This window comes from Nematolebias whitei, chromosome 16 (assembly GCF_014905685.2).
Source record: "Nematolebias whitei isolate Nwh7 chromosome 16, NemWhi1, whole genome shotgun sequence".
NCBI lineage: Eukaryota > Metazoa > Chordata > Actinopteri > Cyprinodontiformes > Rivulidae > Nematolebias > Nematolebias whitei.
The window spans coordinates 26080314-26100797 of NC_056513.1; the positions used below are offsets into that span (position 1 = coordinate 26080314).

Genomic DNA, 20484 nt, shown 5'->3' on the forward strand with positions numbered 1-20484 from the left:
AAACGGAGACAGATATTACTGCAGAAAAAGGTGGAGAGGGAAATTTTTTTTTTTATATTATAATAAAAAGTTTCTTACCAGAGCATTTGCCCCTTTTGCCCTCGGGACACACACAGCTGTACACAGCGTCTCTAGGATCAGCCACACAGTCCATGCCCTCTGGACAGGGGTTGTTTTCACACACGTCGTTCAACATGGGACATTTGCCACCTGATTGTAAAAATACCGTAATTGAGAATGGGAACTTAATCAAAACACAAGTAAATGTGTGTTTTTCTGTGTGTGTATCTGAGGTTTGATCAGTGTACCATCACACTGGCAGGTGGCAGTTCTCTGGTACCGCGGAGTGACAAAGCTGAGGCGAGCAGTGCTGTAGGTGGACATGACACTTTTATCCAGGGAGATGACCTCATCGCAAAAGTGCAATGGGCAGTCCAGACCGACACACAGCTTCTGAAGCACCCGCACGATGCGCACCCCAATCATCTCCTCGATCACAGCAGCGGAGGAGTTCAGTTTGCGGAAAACAACCTGAAAACAAAAAGGGCAACAAATAAATCAATAAATCACATTAGCTCTGCTTTTCTGTTAGGTCAGCAGCTGATGTTTCAAATATTTCATAGCTCTAAATAAAAACACTGCACTCAAATAACTGCCAGCTCAAACGCACTAACTGTTTGACACAGCTGCACCTTCTGGTCTTACCTCCTGAGACTGATAGGGGCTGCCAGATCTCTCCAGGGTCAGCAGGACATCCAGATCTCCCTGCTCCGACGGCTGCAGGCTCACCAACTGAACCTCACTCCTCCTGACTCCGGCGATGTTTCTCAGCGCACGCTGGAAGTTGCGCCAGTAATCCCCAATAAACTCTTCCGGAGCGATGTTTGCGAAGCTCACTGCGATGGAGTTGTCCAGGGCCTGGCGAGTCGCCTGACGAATGTGCACGTTGACGTCGGCCGTCGTCGTGAAGCGTCCGTCAGTCACGGTCACGTTGAGAGCGTAGTGGCCCACATCGAGCGGCTTCAGGGCAATGACCTTACCGTCTGAGGGCGAGATGGAAAACAAGGCTTCGCCCTCGCCGGTGGGAGAGAGCGCTGAGGGGGCGAGGCTGTAGGTGAGGGTGTCATAGACGTCTTGGTCAGTGGCGTGGATCTTTCCCAAAACACCTCCAGAGTATTCGTCTCCAGCAACAGACACGAAAACGTCTAGTGGAAGCACCGCAGGAGGGTAGACGCTCTCTTCAATCACACGCACACTTATGAAGGCAGTGGAGAAGAGCTGAGGTTTGCCACTGTCAGATACCTGAATGAGAAGAAACATTCACGTTGATCTCTTCTTCCAACAGCAGAGGGCAATCAAACTCCTGCTCAACTCACAACTCTCAGCATCCAAGCAAAACCAACAAAACATTTACGGATGCAACCGCTCTCACAGGAACGGGCATCAGCTCAGCAGGAACAAAACAACAACAATGACTCAAATCAAGAGTGTGAAGCTCTTGTGCAAAGTGACATCACACTTTTTAAGTCTCATCTGCCCACACGCTTCCTTCCTCTGTTCCCTCTTCTGAGGCGACACGTGATCAAGCCAAATCAAAGCTAGTGTCTGTTATTCAACCTTCCACTGTGAGATGAAGCAGATGCATCCCTGTGTGTCGACTTCAACTCAGAAAGTTTCTTGCAAGGCTACAAAACTTCAGGAAGGTTTAGAGGAGGGACACACTTAAATACACTGATTGGCTGGAGAAAGGATGGAAGGAAAAAAAAGAGGACAAACAGCAGGGAACTGTGACTTGACAGTTAAATCAATGCAACCGCTCAGCACCTGTCTCCTGTCTGCTCTGTGACCCACCTGCGCTTGAAGCAGGTACTGCTCCTTATGTTTCCTACTCAGCACCCCCACAGTCAGAAGGGTTCCTTGCTGGTTGATGTGGAACGCGTTGCCTTCGTTTCCGTCCACAATGGTAAAGATGAACGGCGGGCCATTGTGAGAAGCGTCTCGGTCGCTGACGGTGAGCTGAAGAATACTCGTGCCTTTTGGTCGATTCTCCTGTGGGATGCAAAAGATGTTCAGTTACACAATTTTTTTCTCTCCCAGAAATTTAATATGAAAGAACAATGCTGAGCTGAAAGAATAACTCAGTCATTTAGAACACGTTAAACCGAGCAAACTGAAGCTAATTTTATTCTTAAAGATGTTTTGCTTCTCTTCTGAATACTTTTTTAATTCTAAAGTTAAACCTAAAGTTCTGAGCTCCATGAAAGATTCTTTGAACTGAAAACGTGACGGTGCTTGACCTATTATCAGGCAAAATGTAGCAATCCTGGGGTGAATTATAAAACTATGTGATCGTCCCACCACTCAGGCAGCGTTAGACAAGCCTCATCACATCACCACCCACGGCAAAGATAAGATAAATGCTGCAAACTCTGACAGACAGAAAGAATTAATGGCTATAACAGACCATATCAGTCCGATGTGTGATTTTCCCTAAAGACTTTATGGTCTCAACCGCTCATTTTATATGTTAATTATTAGTGCACAATGACAGTGCCAGGAAGATAAAAAAAGAAAAACAGCTGATAGAGGCTGAAGGTTGCTTCTGATGGATTCAATGCTCTGTTTTATCTTCTGGCTTTCAATAGCACCAACTAAACCTCTGAATATGGATTAACAAATTGCACAAGCCCAATAATGATGTTATGATGGTCCAGAAAACTAGTTTTTAGAGTTTGAAATTAGGCCTGTCATGATAACAAATTTTGCTGGGCGATTAATAGTCTCAGAAATTATTACGATAAACGATAATATTGTTTGAAATTTGTCAATAATTAGTAATTACTGTCAAATATAAGAAGAAATGTTTGTTCATTTTATTTTGAGTATAGTACCTTTTTTGACCACTGGATGCCAGAATAAGACTGTTTGAATCGAAGGATGGATAGTGAGGGAGCGAGCAGCGTGTCGCTTTAAGGAAAAATGGGAGGGAGGCCCCTTGATGTGCCATGGGCTGTCTCTTGTTCCTTTTTTCCCAGTTCTCAAAATGGCGGAAGCTCGGTGTAGTTTGAGCTCTTTAGCATATCATTTTTCACTCAAAGCTTTTAATAAAAATATCTGTAAACAAGTTTTCATCTTCTTTTTGCAGAGAAAAACAACTTTTTATAGGAAGACACGGGTTTCAACCGTGAATTTTGGAGCTTTGACAAGATAAGAGTTCTTTTCCCGAGGTCAGCCTGTTAGCTTAGCTCGTAGCTTAGCTTCTTTTAAAGATCCAAAAACGTGATTTTGGACGGTTAAAACAGATTTTAAAGAGAAAGGAGAAAGGGAGGGGTCAGTGAAGAGCACCGGAGTTGAGCCTTGTCGTCCAGTGTCTTCAGTAGAAAGAGAGAGACACGAAGAAACGATAAAGCCGATAAATGAACATGAGGTCGATAATTTTCATTTATCATGCGATTAATTGATTTATTGTTTATCGTGCCTATTTGAAATTGTCCCTTTACCCACTCATGACCGTCTTTTTATAGTTTTCTAAAATAATAGGAAACATCTTCCACCCTTGGAATCAGACTTTTTGTTCTTTAAACCTGAAGAACACGAGTCTCCTTTTCCCTTCACTCTAATCAGCTGTACTGGTTTTACTCTCCCTTTAGTCTTTTCCTGATCTGCATTTTACACTTAAGATGCAATCTCTGTCTTCTCAATCCCCACACCCTCTTCCTTTCTCCCCTCTTCTTACCTCTGCTCCTGCTTCATACTCCTACTTACTTCTTGATATTCTAGTCTCACAGCCTTCCATTATTTCTCCCTGTTAATCCTTCTCTGTCCGCTGCAATCCCTCCTGCACCGCCTCGTTTCTTTCTTCCACTCGATCTATCTTTTTCTCTCTAATCAGTTATCAACACAACCACCCCTTCCCATTCTCACCTGGATGATAAGGGTGTAGTTAGCCTGAGAGAAAAGGGGCGGGTTATCATTGACGTCCGAGATGTCAATGTTGATCGTAGCGCTGCTGGAGAGGGGGGGCACCCCATTGTCCGAGGCGACCACCAATACAGTGTACCCAGATGTCTGAGAGAAAAGAAGAGCCATAATTACCATACATGAGAAAAGCTGCAGTTCTAAGCAATAATGCAGCGAAAATCACAGAACAAGCCACCCAATGACATTTTGATGTGAATCTAGTTGGATTTTGCGCCGACTGCAACTTTCTCAGCAGATTAAACTGCATGTGAACAGAGTTGTATTAGACATTTTTCTTACTCTCTCTCGGTCCAGCTGGTGAGCGACTTTAAGCTCGCCTCGGAGAGGATCGAGGGTGAAGGGGCTGCCTTGGTTACCGTCCACAATGGAGTACCGGACATGGTTGTTGGAAGGCCCATCAAAGTCTTCGGCCACCACCTTTTAAATAAAAAATAAATGTTATTAATAATTCAGTTAATACTTAGGTTTGTTGCATAACATTGCAACAGTGTAGGCTCTAAAAATCTATTTTCTTAATCAGCTGCATAAACATCCAATGCTCTGCCAAAAGTCAAGTCAAGTCAAATTTAATTATAAAGCACATTTAAAAACAACTGATTATTACCAAAGTGCTGAACAATAAAATACAAAGGCAGAGAAAAAAAAGCAATGAAACAAATTAATTTAAAGCATCAGAAGAAAATAAACAGAGCACAGACAAATAAAATACTAAAACAGCTCACATGGGTAAAAAGTCAGTGAACAGATGTTTTTTTTTTAAGTATAAGAAACATTATTTCACAAAACTTTTTTTTCTTACTGATTCAAAATACATATTTGGTATTTACCTCAGTACATTGAGGTGATTGATTAAAACTTTTTCACATGAACAAATGTAAATTAAGACATGTTTGGGTTAAGTTTTTGGCCACTGGAAAACCATTTTGGCAGCACGGTGGCGCAGTTGGTAGAGCTGCTGCATCTTAGTGAGAAGGTCGCCAGATTGAATCACAGTCCTGGGGCCTTCTGGGTGGAGTTTGCATGTTCTCTCCGTACATGCATGGGTTTTCTCGGCGTACTCCAGTTTCCTCCCACAGACCAAAAACATGCATGTTAGACTGATTGGTGACTCTAAATTGTGTGTGATTGAGAGAGTGAATGGTTGTTTGTCTCTGTGTCCTTGTGATGAACTGGAGACCTGTCCAGGGTGCACCCCGCCCCTCACAAAGTGACTGATGGGTATGGGCACCAGTTGACCCCCGTGACCCGAACTGATCAATTTATCAAGAAAGTAATAATTATACTCTTTCATAACACAGTACTGCAAAATGGTTGTACAGAGCAGGCCATCTTTAAGCTCCCTTTGGCCAGGCATGAATCACAGCTGAAGCCAGCCACTCACATGAGTTTTTAGAAATGAAGTGAGCAGCACAAAGCCAAAAGAGGCATGGAGCAGAACTCAGCTGGGTTAAAAAGGAGCACACCGCATTAAATGGAGATGGATGTCACCTTGTGTCAATTAATTAATTCACTTTAGCGATGCTATTTGTGGTTAACTTTATTAAAATTAACTACAAAAGTTGCTGTGTCATCACCTCGTTAAAGAATCTGTTTGTTGTTTAATCCTGCGAGCGGGTAATCACACACTAATGCCATCACTGTGTACACTGTTGCAAAGAGAAACATAATAGGACTTTAAAGCCAATGTCTGTCATAGACTGAACGGAATCCCTTGGGAAATTAGCCGACTGTGAAGATTTACCAGTACAAGACAAAGGCAAGAGTTAAAATTTAATTTTCTGATGTGTAATTTATATTCAGGTACATTAGATGCACATGCAAATGGCCATAAACAGTGATTTCTTTGAGTAAAGATGGTGAAAAGGTGATGTAGGAGAGGCTGGAAATACCTTATCTTGGATGGGAGGCTTAATGAGTCAAATGTGTTTTAATTACAGTGTCTGAGCATGTGTGTCAGATATTGCACAGGAACAGGAGCGCAGTGAGCATAAAGAGCCATGGACCTAATTTAGCTTTTCCACCAGATGGTAGCTTGCCACAGGTGCAGATATGTGATAGTGTGTTCAGTGAATAATGGGCAGAGAGGAGAGGAGCCGTGTGAGAGGAAATGAACAGCGGAGTGAGAAGGTGGATGAACTGACAGATTTAGCCGGAGGGAAGTTAAGTGAGATGGAAACAAAGTCTAATCTTTCATATGGTTTTAGAGTAATTATGAGTTATTTCACTACAACAAACAGCTGCTGTGTACTATAGAAACATTTTTCCAGAGACAACATCCTTACCATCAACACGGTCTTTCCGAGCTCAGCGTCCTCGCTGACGACAGCTGTGTAGATGTCCTGGCTAAAGACCGGCTTGTTGTCATTGACATCAGTGAGGTTGATGTTCACGGTAGCAATGTCACTGAGCGGAGGAGAACCACCATCTGTAGCCTCTACAGTGATGTAGTATTCATGAGAAAGCTCATAGTCCAACCCTTCAATCACAAAAATGTCACCTGAGGGGGGAAAAAAGAGTGAGAGCGCATGATTCAAGAGCTTTAACTTCAATCTTACATTTATCAAGAAGACCACAAGAGACATCAGAAATGAACCTAAACTAGAGAAATTGCATTTCCTATGAGCATGCAGTGTGACTGCTTATTATAGAAGAACTTGCTGAAAAACAGCTGAAATTAGCAGAAGAAACCAGAAAGAACACATATTTGCTGAATTAGGTTTAAATAATTAGAAATGAGCATAAAAATCAGGAAATTAGCAAAAAAAAAAAAAAGATGAGATTAGCAAAAAGTAGCTGCAAAGTCAGAAAGAAGCCTAAACGACCAGAAGCAAGCGGAAAGAGATGAAATTAGCTCGAAATATGTGGAATTAGCTGAAAAGGCTAAAAATTAGAATAAAACAGCTAAATAGTAGCTGAAATAGCAGAATAAGCTTAAACTTGCAGAAACAGGCTAAAAGGAGCATAACAAGCTGAAACTAGCAGAAAGTTAGAAGAAGCACAAAAATGTTGTAGTTAGAGAAAGATCTTGAAAGGAGCACAAAACAGCTCATCATGTACTCTATAAGCATTGGAACACAGTTTCAATACTTGTATTTTTCTTTTGCAAAAAAAAAAAATAATAAAAAAAAAATGGATAACTTATGCGGACACTAAATAAAGTAGCTGCTTCTCTACATACCAGTGCGTGGATCCACACTAAACATGCCGTGCTCGTTCCCACTGATGATGCTGTAGGAGATCTCTCCGTTAGAGTCGGTGTCACGGCTGACTGCCTGCACTCTGAGCACCTGAGTGCCCACAGCCATGTCCTCAGGCAAACTTGCCGTGTATTCACGGTGCTCAAACACTGGTGGGTTGTCATTTATGTCCAGGATGGAGACCACCACCTGGCAGAGTGAGGAAAGACGGGGGGAGCCCTGGTCACTGGCCCGAGCCTTCAGCTCATACACTGACTGCACCTCCCGGTCCAGGGGGCGCTCCAGACTCATCACACCGGTGTGCTCATCAATGGAGAAAAATCCATCCGCAGAGTTGACCAACGAGTAGAGAATGTTGCTATTAAGACCTGAAACAACAAAGCAAAAATTAATTAAATTTAATAATAATAATTTAAAAAATTTAGTTTTTTCAACATGGATGCTTTTATTTCACATAGGCAATTGTTCATCTTTGACAGCTTTCAATGTACAATTTGAGCGTGTGGCCTCCCATGGTCATCCCTCATCTCAGCTGGTGAGGATGATGACACTGACGGCCACATCAAGAGAAATGTTCCATTTAATCACAGGGCTTCAAAAACACACTGAACTTAATTTGGGTATATTTATTTTCTAAAAACCAGCACACTCTGCACCTTCATCCTGGATCATCTATGTTTCACCGCACCTCTGATTGGAAACCAGAGCTGTAAACGTCTAATTCATCCCGTCCTCATAACTCACGTCCTCCCACAAGCATGATGGTCCCAGAAATAAGACAAAGACTGATCACAATAATAATCATAATGCTTTTCTGCAGGTGGTCCCCATTTGGAATGTGCTATTACAGTCCCATTTATCAGGTGAGCGCCCTCCATCCACTCTAGATCTCATTATCGTGCCGGGGAGATGACCGTGGGGAACACTGCTTATATAGTTTCTCATCACTTTCAGCTGGCTTGAACATTAATAAGGCAATTGCTTAATGATGGTATTGAGATTTGTATTGAATTATGACTTCCTATAATGCCTTACACACTGGTTTTAATGATGCTTATCTCAGTCCCTGGGCTGGAATGTTTAATTTAAAACAGAGCTGGAAACATTTAGTCAATTTATCTGTTACTTCAGAGGCAGAGAACATATAGGCAGCTCATTTTCATGAACATGGTCTCTTCGGGTTTTCAGAAATTAATGTTGTAATTGTTTGCTATAATGAAATATTTTACAGACAGTAACGTATTTAATAGATTAGCTGAAAAGCTATAATACCGACACTGTTGTATAGCACAATTTATTGATGTAAATCCTTGTACTGTTGCCAAAAGACAGCACAAATATCTTGTTATTTTGGTCCAAAAGGACAACTCCTATGACATCATTTTAGACGCTTACTGTGACAATCTAGTGACACACAGCATGATACTGGCAAAGCAACGAACAGGACAAGGGACAAATCGCTTAAATTCCTCCAAAATGGAGAAACTTTAAAAACCGATTGAGGAAAATAACATTGCAGAGCGACGCCAGGGGCAAAGAGATACGCTCCAATCCAGGTGGTGAGATAAAGGACAAAAGCTGAATCAGAAGGGGAATTTAGAAGTTTATCACAGATCAAGGGCACCAGTCTGGGTCTGTGTCTCTGTCTGCTTCATAATCATTCCACACTGATAAGTGCTGCTTCTTAGAGATCCTAACAGGAGGCTGAACTGGGGAGCTGCTATGTGGGCGAGGATCAGACATCATGGAGGGATCATAGAGGCTGTGGCACACAGAACCTCTGCCAAGATCGAGTCTGCTCTGAACTATGCAGAAAATATGGAGAATAAATCAATCCTCTTAGTAGGAGGGTTACATTAGATTTAAAATTTTGATGTTTGGCTTCAAAGATTGAAGCATGAAGTAACTGGGTCAAAGACACATCTAGACTTGAGCCAGCAAGAGATTCTGATATTATGATTACTTTGAGCCAAAATAATATGGTTTCACAGCATTTAAACAAAAATCTAAAAATAAAAGTTTTATATATAACATGGATTGCTTTTACTGTTTGGTAGAAATGAAGCTACTTTTACTTCCACTGCTTAAATAGTACACAGTGCCACTATAATATATATTTTTATTGAATAGACTACGTATTTGCTGTAATAATGTTGCTGTAATATTTATTGTACTGTAGTGTAATCTTATTTATTTATATTTATTTAATTTTGATGCACAGATACACATAGGAATAGTGCAAAGAACACAAATAAATCAGTTGACATTGTTTAAAATCAGTGTCATTTATTTGTATGAACCCATGACACCAATTTTGAATCTTCAGTCTTGATAATTTAAAACTAAAAGGCTAAAACTTAAAATAAGTTTTAGAAAAAAAAATTGTATTTTTTTGGCCTATAAGTCAGTTTTTTTTTGCATAATTTGCATGCCCTGTGACTTATACGCTGAAGTGACGTATTTATAGTTTTTTTTCCCATATTTATAAACCAATATTTGGCTGAGATATGATCGTTTTCAGGCAGCACGGTGATGCAACTGGTAGAGCTGCTGCCTCTCAGCGAGCAGGTCCTTGGTTCAAATCCCGGTCCGGGGGCCTTTCTGGGTGGAGTTTGCATGTTCTCTCCGTGCATGCATGGGTTTTCTCCGGGTACTACGATTTCCTCCCACAGACCAAAAACATGCATGTTAGGCTGATTGGTAACTCTAAATTGTTCCTAGGTGTGAGTGAGAGTGAATGGTTGTTTGTCTTGTTTGTCTCTATGTGTCCTTGTGATGGACTGGAGACCTGTCCAGGGTGTACCCCGCCCCTCGCACAGTGATTGCTGGACATGGGCACCGGCGACCCCCATGACCCCAAATGGAAGAAGTGGATAAAAGATAATGGATGGATGATCGTTTTTGTTAATTCTGATTGAAAAAAATTGAACATTACCATTTTCAGCCGCTAGATGGCAGCAGAGTAGTAAGGCATGCCGTTGTATCATGTAATAGGTAAAAGTGGCTATTAATGACACAATCGGCTTGCCACAGCCTGCCACCATCGTCTGCCTGGAGCAACCGAATCAGCTTCAGATACAGCTGTTTCAAAGACACTAGATATGTACAGAAAGGTAGAGGACATAAACAGAATTAAAGAATAAATTGTCTAGTATTCCTTGAAGGGATGCATTTCGCGTGTCGCCTTTCATGCCAGAGTTTTATCTTGTGGTGAGAAGGGCTGCAGTTACTGTAAATCAGAATCAGAATCAGAATAAGCTTTATTATCATTGCACCGAGATACAACGAGAACATGTACGTACAGTCGTCCGAAAGATGGGCAGAGTGCACAAAGCTGCTGCTAATTAGCGCGGCCCTCTTATTCTTATTCAGAATAATATTTTGTGCTTAGATGAGAAAAGGGTAGAAAACATGAGGAGAGAAGGTATATAAAAAAAATCTCTCACACCATGTCCTAGGCAGGGCACGGTTTGAGGCATCAAAAAAATCTACCACAGCAAAGCAACATAAATAGACATGATACATATAGGTCAGTGAAGGCATTGGATTTTAAGGGAAGGTTGTAGCATAAAGACAGTTTGGTTTACGTTTGGTTGACACATCGTCAAGTCTGACATGATGCTATGTGTAATGCCACTGAAGATCTTTAAATCACTTCTTGGTCTGGTGCCTTCATACATCTCCTCCTACCTGTACATGTCTCTGCATGAGTGCAGCTACAGCGTGCGCTCTCAGGACATTATTACATGCCAGTGTTCCCTCAGTGAGAACTGAACTAGGCTAAAAGAGCCTTCTCCGCTCCTGTTTCCTGGAATCCCCTGCAAAAAAGATCTGAAGCTCTCGACCATGACCTCTCTAAGTGGCTTCAAACATCAAAGTTCCTGGGAAAAACCAATGCAGACATGTTCCTGTTTTTAGTTTTTTACACCACCTTATAAGCTAGCAGTTTTTTCGATACATTTCCTTTTAATTATCCATCCATCCATTATCTTTACCCGCTTCTTCCATTTTGGGTCACAGGGGTCGCCGTCCATGTCCAGCACAAACTGTGTGAGGGGCGGGGTACACCCTGGACGGGTCGCAAGTCCATCACAGGGACACATAGAGACAAACGAGACAAACAACCATTCACTCTCTCACTCACACCTAGGAACAATTTAGAGTTACCAATCAGCCTAACATGCATGTTTTTGGTGTGTGGGAGGAAACTGGAGTACCTGGAGAAAACCCACGCATGCATGGAGAGAACATGCAAACTCCACCCAGAAGGGTCCCCGGACTGGGATTTGAACCCGGGACATGCTTGCTGAGAGGCAGCAGCTCTACCAGTTGTGCCACCGTGCTGCCTTTTTATGCATCATTTATGATTGTCTACTGTTGTCGTCTGTAGTATGACATATGCAGGATATATTCATACATTTAAGACGGGTTCTTCATTTTTCTGACTGTGTAAATGTCGTGCATTGAATTTAACAGAAATGTAACGAGAGACGTTATTTATCTTTGACCCATCAAAATGAATGCGGTCATTTATTTGCAGAATCAAAGTTTAACATCAAACATTTACATTAATTTGGCAAAATATGAAAACAATAACATGGCTAGTTTCACAGGAAGTGGGACAATACGGCGATTGTCCTCACTTTTCAGCAGAAACAGCAGACATCAATCACACGGCGGTGATTGAGAACTTTGCTTCAGACATTTCTAAAATATCTGTAATGATTTTAGGAGAAAGGAGAGTTTAAGATGGAAAAATGGAGATTTATCTTACAGAGAGATGTGGGAGGGAATTTATCTGTTTGACCAGAACGGGCACGCTCTTTCAGATCTCAGCTTGGTCACGGTACGCTTGGTCGAAATAGAACTTTTACCTGGTTGACGATAGGTCAGGTCGACGTGAAGTCCTTCCTTTGACTCTATCAGCGTCTCCGTTGAGAACAGCTAAAATACTTTTAGGAGTCGTGCGAGGTTATCCAAACAGAAGTTATAATTCCCAAAATCGTCTCTGCATCCTGGATTGCAAGAATTCTGAACTCCTTCAGAACTCTACTCGTCACATCTCATCCCTGAGAGAACTCTGAAGCTTCTCTATCAGAGAACTTTTTCATCTCACTTCTCCATGAGCTGCATCCCCGAACACTCTGCGAGAACTGGGAAGTTGCCACATTTAAATGGGTTCGACTTCCGGGTCAATTTAGAGCTTTTTGATTGGTCGATGGACCAGAACAGAGGTGTGGTTTGTGATGTAAGATGTTATGAAAATTCAAGGATAGAGATTAAGTTTGTTTAAAACAGACAGAAAGATTATTGGAGAAAACCAGACTTCGTGGAGTCAAACTCTCCTGTATCTTCTGTAAAAGTTAAACATGACATTTCTTTTCAGTAAACTTTTAGTTGACCGAAACTCGAACTCTAACACACTTACAAATTTGCTCATTGAAGACAGAAAAATCAAGAAATGCATATTACTCTGATTTCTTCTTTGAATGAGGAATAAAAATCATTACTTACTGTTTATGTAAATAAAAATGAGTAGTTCTCTTCACAAGCTGTAAACATTGTTTGAACTAACACAATTTGATTATCAAAACATTTGTAAAATAGTAATGATCATAGAGAATTGTCATTTCTACTTGATTAATTCAAGAAAGAAAGTCTCAGGATGGGTCAAACTGTATTTCTGGATGCAGATCAATGAAATAACAGTTTCTGTCCCACAAGGTTCTTAAGGTCAAGTGTTTTGACCTTAGGCTTAGTTTGACATCAGGTTAGGTTCACTACACGTCACTATTTGTTAAAACTCAGGTCTCTCTTGTAAATGAGTCCTTGTGGCTCAATGGGACTAACCTGTTTAAATAAAGGTTGAATGAATGAAAAAATTATCTCCAGTAGGGGTTGAACGACTACGTAATTTTTAAACTCGACATTAACATAATAAAACCCGAGTAGAACTCGAGTATTTGATGACGTCATAGATCTCAAGATACAAAAATAAATAAAACTGCAAAAAAAGGTAATTATTTACAAAAAAAAAAAGAACAACAAAACATTGGGAGCGTATATTATGCTCCTACCATTTATCATACTGCAAATAAGTCACAGGAAAAACTAAACTATTAGTTATTATTATTAAACTGCAAACGTGAAAAAACATGCAGTACGTCAAAAATGAAACTTAACCGAAACTGGTTCTGGTTCGGTGGATTGGACCCGGTGTTACACCACACTCTGTGACCTGCAACAGTGCAACACCGACCCCTACCATCATACGGTGGTCACATAATATGACGTCACTACGGATACTCGACGTAACATTTTTAACCTCGATAGATGTCCTAGCAATCGATGTGTAGATTACTCGAGTACTCTGTTAATGCCCTAATCTCCAGAGATGTGATAGTTCTCAGTTACACTTAACAAATACTAAACAGAACATTTTTTTTTTAATCTTGACTTATCCCAAGTGTGTAACAAATACCAATCCACTGATTTCACCAAGTATTGCCAATAATTCTTACATTTGTCTAAACAGTAGGCTGCACCTTGTTTTCTCCACCTTCTTCTTATCCTTGTCATTAATATGTAAACTACAAACCTGCTGCTGTGCAAAGAAAAGTCCATATGTTGGCTTTCCTTACACCATTTAACATTTGTGTCAAAGGGGCTCATTTCTTGCATTCCTTTCACTCTGCAAGCTAGACCTATAAAAAGTGGGGAATGGAATCGAAGGCGACAGACGGTGTCAATTCTCTGTTAGTCAACAATCGAAAATGGCTTTTAATGCTTGGGGTGTCCTGCTTCACTAAACACAGAGAAACCTAGAATAGCAGTTCTACCAGTCTCCTGAAAATAAATAAATAAAAAGTAAAAATCTCAAGTGATTCCAATGGCTGTTAAATTGCTAGGTTTAAGCTCTCAAACCTATCCATGTGTGAGCCTCTCGGTGATTGGCAATGTTTGCTGAAAGGAGGAGACGCCTGAGATAAATATGTGGCCCTGTGGTGTTGCGCTAGGTAAATGGAAAATTGCAATCCTCCCTTTTGAGAATTCGGCTCAAGAAGAGAGGAATTTCATTAGAGTGCAATGGAGCTTTTAATTTCTGGGGTTGATAAAATTTCACGTTTTTTTATTCTTCCAACAGTCTGGCCATTTAGTGGATTGCAGCTCCACAGTGAAAAGGGAAGATAAGTTAGTTAACACAGAGTCAATTTGAATATGCAAAAAAAATAAATTATGCTGAAAATGATTATATACGATTATACTATTGAATCATCTGATGTTTATTGTGACCTGGAGTAATACGTCAGCTGTAAGTTAATTACATTTTGGGCCCATTGCACAGGCTATTTGTGAGCTTACTTTCAGGCAATTAACCTTCTATTACCAAACCAAAACAGAGCTAATTAAAACTTATTTACCTGAGATTTATTCATTTCAACAAAACTGATTTAAAAAATGTCTGACAATTACTGTGCTCCATCCATCCATCCATCCATCCATCCATCCATCCATCCATCCAATCCATCCAATCCATCCATCCATCCATCCATCCATCCATCCATCCATCCATCCATCCTTCCATACATACATACATCATTCCATCCATCCATCCATCCATCCATCCATCCATCCATCCATCCATCCATCCATCCATCCATCCATCCATCCATCCATCCAATCCATCCATCCATCCATCCATCCATCCATCCATCCATCCATCCATCCATCATGCCCATACCCAGAGAAAACACACATATGCATGGAGAGAATATGAAAACTCCACCAAGAAAGGCTGGTTTTGACCCGGTGACCTTCTCGCTGAGAGGCAACAGCTCTGCCAACTGAGCCCCCTGCTGCATATAAATATAGTAGACTTTCTAAAATTTCAAAACATTAAACTTCGTAAACAGGAAAAAAAAAATCAAGTACATTAAAGACTGACGACCCAGTAAAGCCCTGGTACATGAATAAGTTCATAGCATAATCAGGACTCATTAATTACAGATAAACTACTTTAAAATTAATTTATAAATACTGTATGTCATCAAACAGTGAAAATGGGGAATGAAAGATTTGAAAATATTTTGTTATTTATTTTTAATTTTAGAAATGTTTTTTCTTATAAAATGATTCTATTTCCTTTTAACTACAGAAGTCCCTCGTTACTTAGCAGTTCTATCGCGGTTTTTCAAAATAAGAGTGGACATGACACACAATTGGCTGATTGATGGACGAGCCGCATGATCGGCATGGAATTTTTATTTTAAATAAATCATTTTAATTTAATTAGCACCTGCTGCACATTTGTGCATCTCATGCTGCAGGACAAGTTTCCTCCTGCAGCTGATCAGTTGATCTCTGTGCAGAGAGGAGAAGTGAGCATGGCCAAGAATGCTTCCAGGTAGCTGAGTGCAACTGTGGCTGAGAGGGGGCAGGAAGCTGAAATCATGACATTCTGTGCTCTGGATCCCCCGTGATAAATGAGGGACTACTGTATTTCTAATTTTCTGTTCTATTTTCAAGTTTTTTTTAGAAACCTTCCTAATAAATGTGAAGTTCCTCCACCAAAACCACCTTGCTACTTTTATATTGTTAGTATACAGCAAGGAGGTCCTAAGTCTGATCCCCGAGTTGGGCCTGAGGTCGTTCTGTGTGGAGTTTGCATGTTCTCCTCGTACTTGTTTGAGTTTTCTCCGGGTACTCCGGTTTTCTCCCAAAGTTCAAAACATGCATGTTAGGCTGCCTTCAGGCCCAGGCCTCTCTTTAAAAACAGATCTGTGATCTCAATGGGGTTTACCTGGTTAATAAATAAATGGATAAAATACTCTGCTCAAAAAAATAAAGGAAACACCTAAACAAAACAATGTAACTCCAAATCAGTCACACCTTTGTGGACTCAATGTCACCAGTTAGGTAGTAACACTTCTTGTGAATCAGTTTCACCTGATGTTGTGCAAATGAAACACACAACAGGTGGAATGTGAGACAATTAGCAAGACAACCCCTATAAAAGAGTGATTCTGCAGGTGGTGACCACAGGTCATTTCTCTGTTCTTGTCATTTCTGGTTGAACTTTTTTTAGTCACTTTTTCATTTTGTCAGTGCTGTCACACATAGAGGCATCATGAGGCGTTTTTTACAGCCCAATGAAGTTGCTCAAGTAGTGCAGCTAATCCAAGATGGAACATCAATGCGAGCAGTGGCAAGATTTGCTGTCTCTCAGCACAGTGTCTAAAGCATGGAATAGGTACTAGGAGACAGACCAGTACACCAGGAGACATGGAGGGGGCCGTAGGAGGGCTACAACCCAGCAGCAGGACCGCTGCCTCATCCTTCGTGCAAGGAGGAACAGGAGGTTCACTGCCAGGGCCCTACAAAATGACCTCCAGCAGGCCACTAAAGTGCACGTTTCCCCTCAAACTGTCAGAAACAGACTCCAGGAGGGTGGTGTGAGGGCCCGACGTCCACAAATAGGGCCTGTGCTTACAGCCCGACAACGTGAAGGACAATTGGCATTTGCTAGGGAACACCAAAATTGGCAGATTTGCCAATGGCACCCTGTGCTCTTCATGGATGAAAGCAGGTTCACACTAAGCACGACAGACGTGACAGAGTCTGGAGACACCGTGGAGAACGTTATGCTGCCTGCAACATCCTCCAGCATGACTGGTTTGGTGGTGGGCCAGTCATGGTGTGCGGAGGCATTTCTTTGGATGGCCGCACAGCCCTCCATGTGCTAGCCAGAGGTGCCCTGACTGCCATAAGGTACCGGGATGAGATCCTCAGACCCATTGTGAGACCATATGCAGGTGCAATGGGCCCTGGGTTCCTTCTTATGCATGACAATGCTAGGCCTCATGTGGCTGAAGTGTGTCAGCAGTTCCTGCATGATGAGGGCATTGATGTTATGGACTGGCCTGCCCGTTCCCCAGACCTGAATCCAATTGAGCACATCTGGAACATCATGTTTCAGTCAATCCACCAAGGCCACATCGCACCACAGACTGTTCAGGAGCTAACTGATGCTCTAATCCAGGTCTGTGAAGAGATCACTCAGGAGAACAACTGCCGTCTCATCAGGAGCAGGCCCAGGCGTTGTTGGGAGGTTCTACAGGCACGTGGAGGCCACACACACTACTGAGCCTCATTTAGACTTGTCTTGAAGAATATTCACTGACGCTGAATCAGCCTGTCATGTTATTTTCCACTTTCATATTGAGTATGAATCTAAATCCAGATCTCCATGGTGTAATAGTTTTGATTTACATTGATAATTTTTGTTTTATTTTCTTCTCAATCAATTCCACTGTGCTAATAATAAAGTTTGTCAATGAGAATATTTAATTAATTGAGGTCTAGGTTGTGTTATTTTAGCGTTCCCTTTAATTTTGTGAGCAGTGTATTTTACAATCTGGAGTTGTTATAGGGTTGCATAGAGTACAGGGTTGGGCACATGATGTAAATGAATGTGCCTGTATGTGAACTAAAACTGAGGCTGTGTTTGTATACAAATCATCATTTGTTTACATCTTGTTATTTCAGTCAGGTTGTATCTTCCTCCTCGTCTGTTTAGGATTTCATTTGTTTCATGTTTCATTCTTGGATTTGCCGCTTCAGCAGCAACTTTGGTTGCTTATAATGTAGAAGTGTTTACTGTTTTCATGTATCCGTCTGATTGTTCTGCATTTTGTCTGTCCTATTTTGAACTGTGGCACAGATATAATGTGAAATGCAAATGTTAAGTATTAATCTTTTATACAACTCAAAAGTCACTGAAGCCCTTTCTTCGACAACAACTGTGCGGCCAAGTTATTGACATTTTCTCATACAAACATGTTGCTGCTGAATAAAACATGAGTCTCTTGTACTTTGTCAAAATTCCTCCATCACTGAAGCTCCTGGGGCTGGTGATCCCGATCTTCTTCATGGATCGATGAAGATAAAAACTGTTTTTGATTGAAATATTTTCGCTCCCAGTTGAAGCCCTTTTCAGAGATTTCTTGTTTCAAAACTCAGCACTGAATTTAAAACTTTTAGAACAGACACAATTTTCTATTTAATCATGAGACTTAAGCCAATCTAACATGTTACCTTTGTGATTCCTCTTTTATATCCAGCAGAATTGATGGTTTGTGACTAAAAATGACAAGCCTGCTTTTGTCCATCACGGACCTACAATCATCTTTTTTTTTTGGAACAAAGATTTAGAAAAACGTGCTTTACAAAAATAAATCTCCTTACCTGCATCAATATCATTTGCCAGCAGTTTAGCAACAAATGTGCCTGTTTCTGTGTTCTCAAACACCGTGACGATGTAGGGATCAGAGGAGAACTGAGGCGGGTTGTCGTTGACGTCCTCCACCGTTATGTGGATCTCAGCTTTGCAGAATCTCCCTCCCCCGTCCACTGCTCGCACCCTGAACCTGTGCTCATCTCGCTCCTCTCTGTCTAGTGGTTGCAGGGTCTTCAGTTCTCCTGGAGTACAGAAATGCAGACGGGTCAGAATTTGTGATTGCAGAGTTACACTGAGTTTTTTGGCAAACTATGAAAACTGTAAAGCACCGTTAGCCTACTAGGGAAATAAAAAGCATCTAAACTAAAGGCTTTCAAGATGTAAGCGAGGGGAATGAATAAGTAATCGAAGCACGAGAGGTGGTAGAGAAAGGCAAAGAGAGGGGGAGGGGGTGTTGAAGAAAAAACCATCAGAGTTGGCAGCAATGAGCAGCTTGAAAGTGTCTTGGGAAGTGAGGCAGCCAAGACTACCACAGCCTCACTGGAACACTGCAGAGCCTCTGGGCGATCATAATCAGCAGTCCTCCTACTTGTCTGCCCTGAAAACAGCACTGCTGCTGCAAACTCAATATTGAGTTGTACAAGAAGACAGCTGAATGGCATTTTGCCTTATTTTCTGTCTTAGCAACAGCAGATGTGTAGTAAAGCTGCCTAATTTTACCGGCTTAGGCTGTTGTGTCTTCCTATGCCTTTATTTTGCATTCACTCTAAAAACAGGTTGGTTTTGATTAGCTAGGATTGTGCTAAGCTTTTTTTTTTTGTTTACTTTTTAATTCAACAACCAGATGGAAAGTCTGATTTAGAGCGTCTCCCAGAGGAAATAATTTGCTGGCAAGAAGTATAGCAGACATTAATTCAATATAACTACACGACTCTGTATTTTAGTGCCACTGAGAGACATTCGAATGCCCGGCAGGGAAATGTTCTTGGCTCTTTCGAAAATGAATAAGTAAATAACAACTGGGTAAAACTTCCAAACGTCCTCTGTGGCTAACAATAATTTGCACACAAAGAAACAAACGTGCACGCCAAACAAAACGTTTTGCAGGGAAATCATAACTCCCAAGTAGAACGTGTGCGTTGTCATGCTGAGCTGCTTTCTTGACTTACTGCTCAGCGCCGAAGCCCAGGAGTGTTTCGTAACAGACTTTAACGTGATTTTTATTCCCACTGCTCCATAATAATGCAATAACCTCCAACATAAATTGAATAAACCCAAACAAGGCTTCATAAATGAAATAAAATAAATTGCAATTAGAGATCTCCATTTTCCGCTTTACCCAAAACGTCAAGCTTTTATTTTTTTTACTAAACAAATGCTCATTTCTGCACAGATACACACCTGTCTCTGAGTCAATCATGAACAGTTCAGATCCAACTCCCTCGAGCTCGTACGAGATTTGGGCATTAGAGCGGATGTCAGCATCTGTGGCAGAGACCTGCAGGATGAGCCTGCCAGCCGGGGAGTCCTCTGGGACGCTTTCACTGTAGATGGACTGGAGGACACACAGAGCAGCAGATGTGAGATGAAAGATGTGCACACTGAGAAGAATTGAGGATAAAAAATGAGTTACTGAAAAAAAAAGTCATCTTTACCTTTTTACATATGGGGTCATTATCATTGGCGTCCAACACCTTGACTTCTACGACGGCTTTAGCAGTGAAGATGCCGTCACTGGCAGTGATGTTGAGCAGATAATTGTCTGTCACTTCGCGGTCCAAGGGTTTCCTGACTGAAACCTTCCACTCATTCTGAACGTGTCCAATGGCAAACTGACCGAGTGGGTCTCCTCCTGTTTTGAGATAAAATAAGATGTAACATTGAAGTGTGACTAGCAGTTCAGAAGTACAGTAGTCCGTCGTTTATCGCGGGGGATCTGTATCCTGATAAGTGAAAAACCGTGAAGTATGGATAGTAGTACAAGTAGTAAGTAATAGTTTATTTTAGTATATACATCTATATCTATATATATCTATATATATCTATATATATATATATCTACTGTATATA

The 20484-nt window shown here is 41.2% G+C and overlaps 1 protein-coding gene across 1 annotated transcript in view; it reads right to left on the reverse strand.

Moving 5' to 3' along the window:
- fat1a (FAT atypical cadherin 1a) overlaps positions 1–20484 on the reverse strand; it is a 100441-nt gene that overhangs the window by 12986 nt on the left and 66971 nt on the right. Inside the window, exons 12-22 of the mRNA XM_037689933.1 lie at positions 20070–20266; positions 19816–19969; positions 18423–18656; positions 7160–7546; positions 6264–6478; positions 4261–4398; positions 3925–4068; positions 1852–2049; positions 706–1302; positions 309–531; positions 79–210 (exon numbers count right to left, since the gene is read on the reverse strand). Coding sequence (XP_037545861.1) covers positions 79–210; positions 309–531; positions 706–1302; positions 1852–2049; positions 3925–4068; positions 4261–4398; positions 6264–6478; positions 7160–7546; positions 18423–18656; positions 19816–19969; positions 20070–20266 — 2619 coding nt within the window. The remainder of the gene's footprint in view (positions 1–78; positions 211–308; positions 532–705; positions 1303–1851; positions 2050–3924; positions 4069–4260; positions 4399–6263; positions 6479–7159; positions 7547–18422; positions 18657–19815; positions 19970–20069; positions 20267–20484) is intronic.